This window comes from Eurypyga helias, unplaced genomic scaffold, assembly GCF_000690775.1.
Source record: "Eurypyga helias isolate BGI_N326 unplaced genomic scaffold, ASM69077v1 scaffold8024, whole genome shotgun sequence".
NCBI lineage: Eukaryota > Metazoa > Chordata > Aves > Eurypygiformes > Eurypygidae > Eurypyga > Eurypyga helias.
Window position 1 is genome coordinate 1 of NW_010244272.1, and position 547 is coordinate 547.

Below are 547 nucleotides of genomic sequence, written 5' to 3' on the forward strand. Positions count from 1 at the left end.
AGGGGTGGGGGGGCAGAGCAGTGCAGCCACTGCCATCAGGTCGGGGACAGCGGTGACACCGCTGCCACCCCCTTCCCCGTAGCATCTCCCCAGCTTGAGGGCATCTCCCCCATCCCTCGGTACCACGCTCATCCCTTCTCCCTCTCGCTCCTCGGGCAGGAATGGACCCCGCCGCCAACTCCAAAAGCAACCACTGCCTCGACGCAGCCAAAGCCTGCAACCTGAATGACAACTGCAAGCGCCTGCGCTCCGGCTACATCTCCACCTGCAGCAAGGAGATCTCGGCCACGGAGCACTGCAGCCGCAGGAAATGCCACAAGGCCCTGCGTCAGTTCTTCGACCGCGTCCCCAGCGAGTACACCTACCGCCTCCTCTTCTGCTCCTGCAAGGACCAGGCTTGCGCCGAGCGCCGGCGACAAACCATCGTCCCCTCCTGCTCCTACGAGGACAAGGAGAAACCCAACTGCTTGGATCTGCGCAACACGTGCCGGACGGATCACCTCTGCCGGTAAGGCTCGGCGTGGGATTCTCCCAGCTCTTCCCAGGG

At 64.2% G+C, this 547-nt stretch overlaps 1 protein-coding gene across 1 annotated transcript in view; it reads left to right on the forward strand.

The window, feature by feature from the left end:
- Positions 1-161: 161 nt before the first annotated feature.
- Positions 162-547, forward strand: part of GFRA2 (GDNF family receptor alpha 2) — a 13,253-nt gene continuing 12,867 nt past the window's right edge. Inside the window, exon 1 of the mRNA XM_010149687.1 lies at positions 162-508. Coding sequence (XP_010147989.1) covers positions 162-508 — 347 coding nt within the window. The remainder of the gene's footprint in view (positions 509-547) is intronic.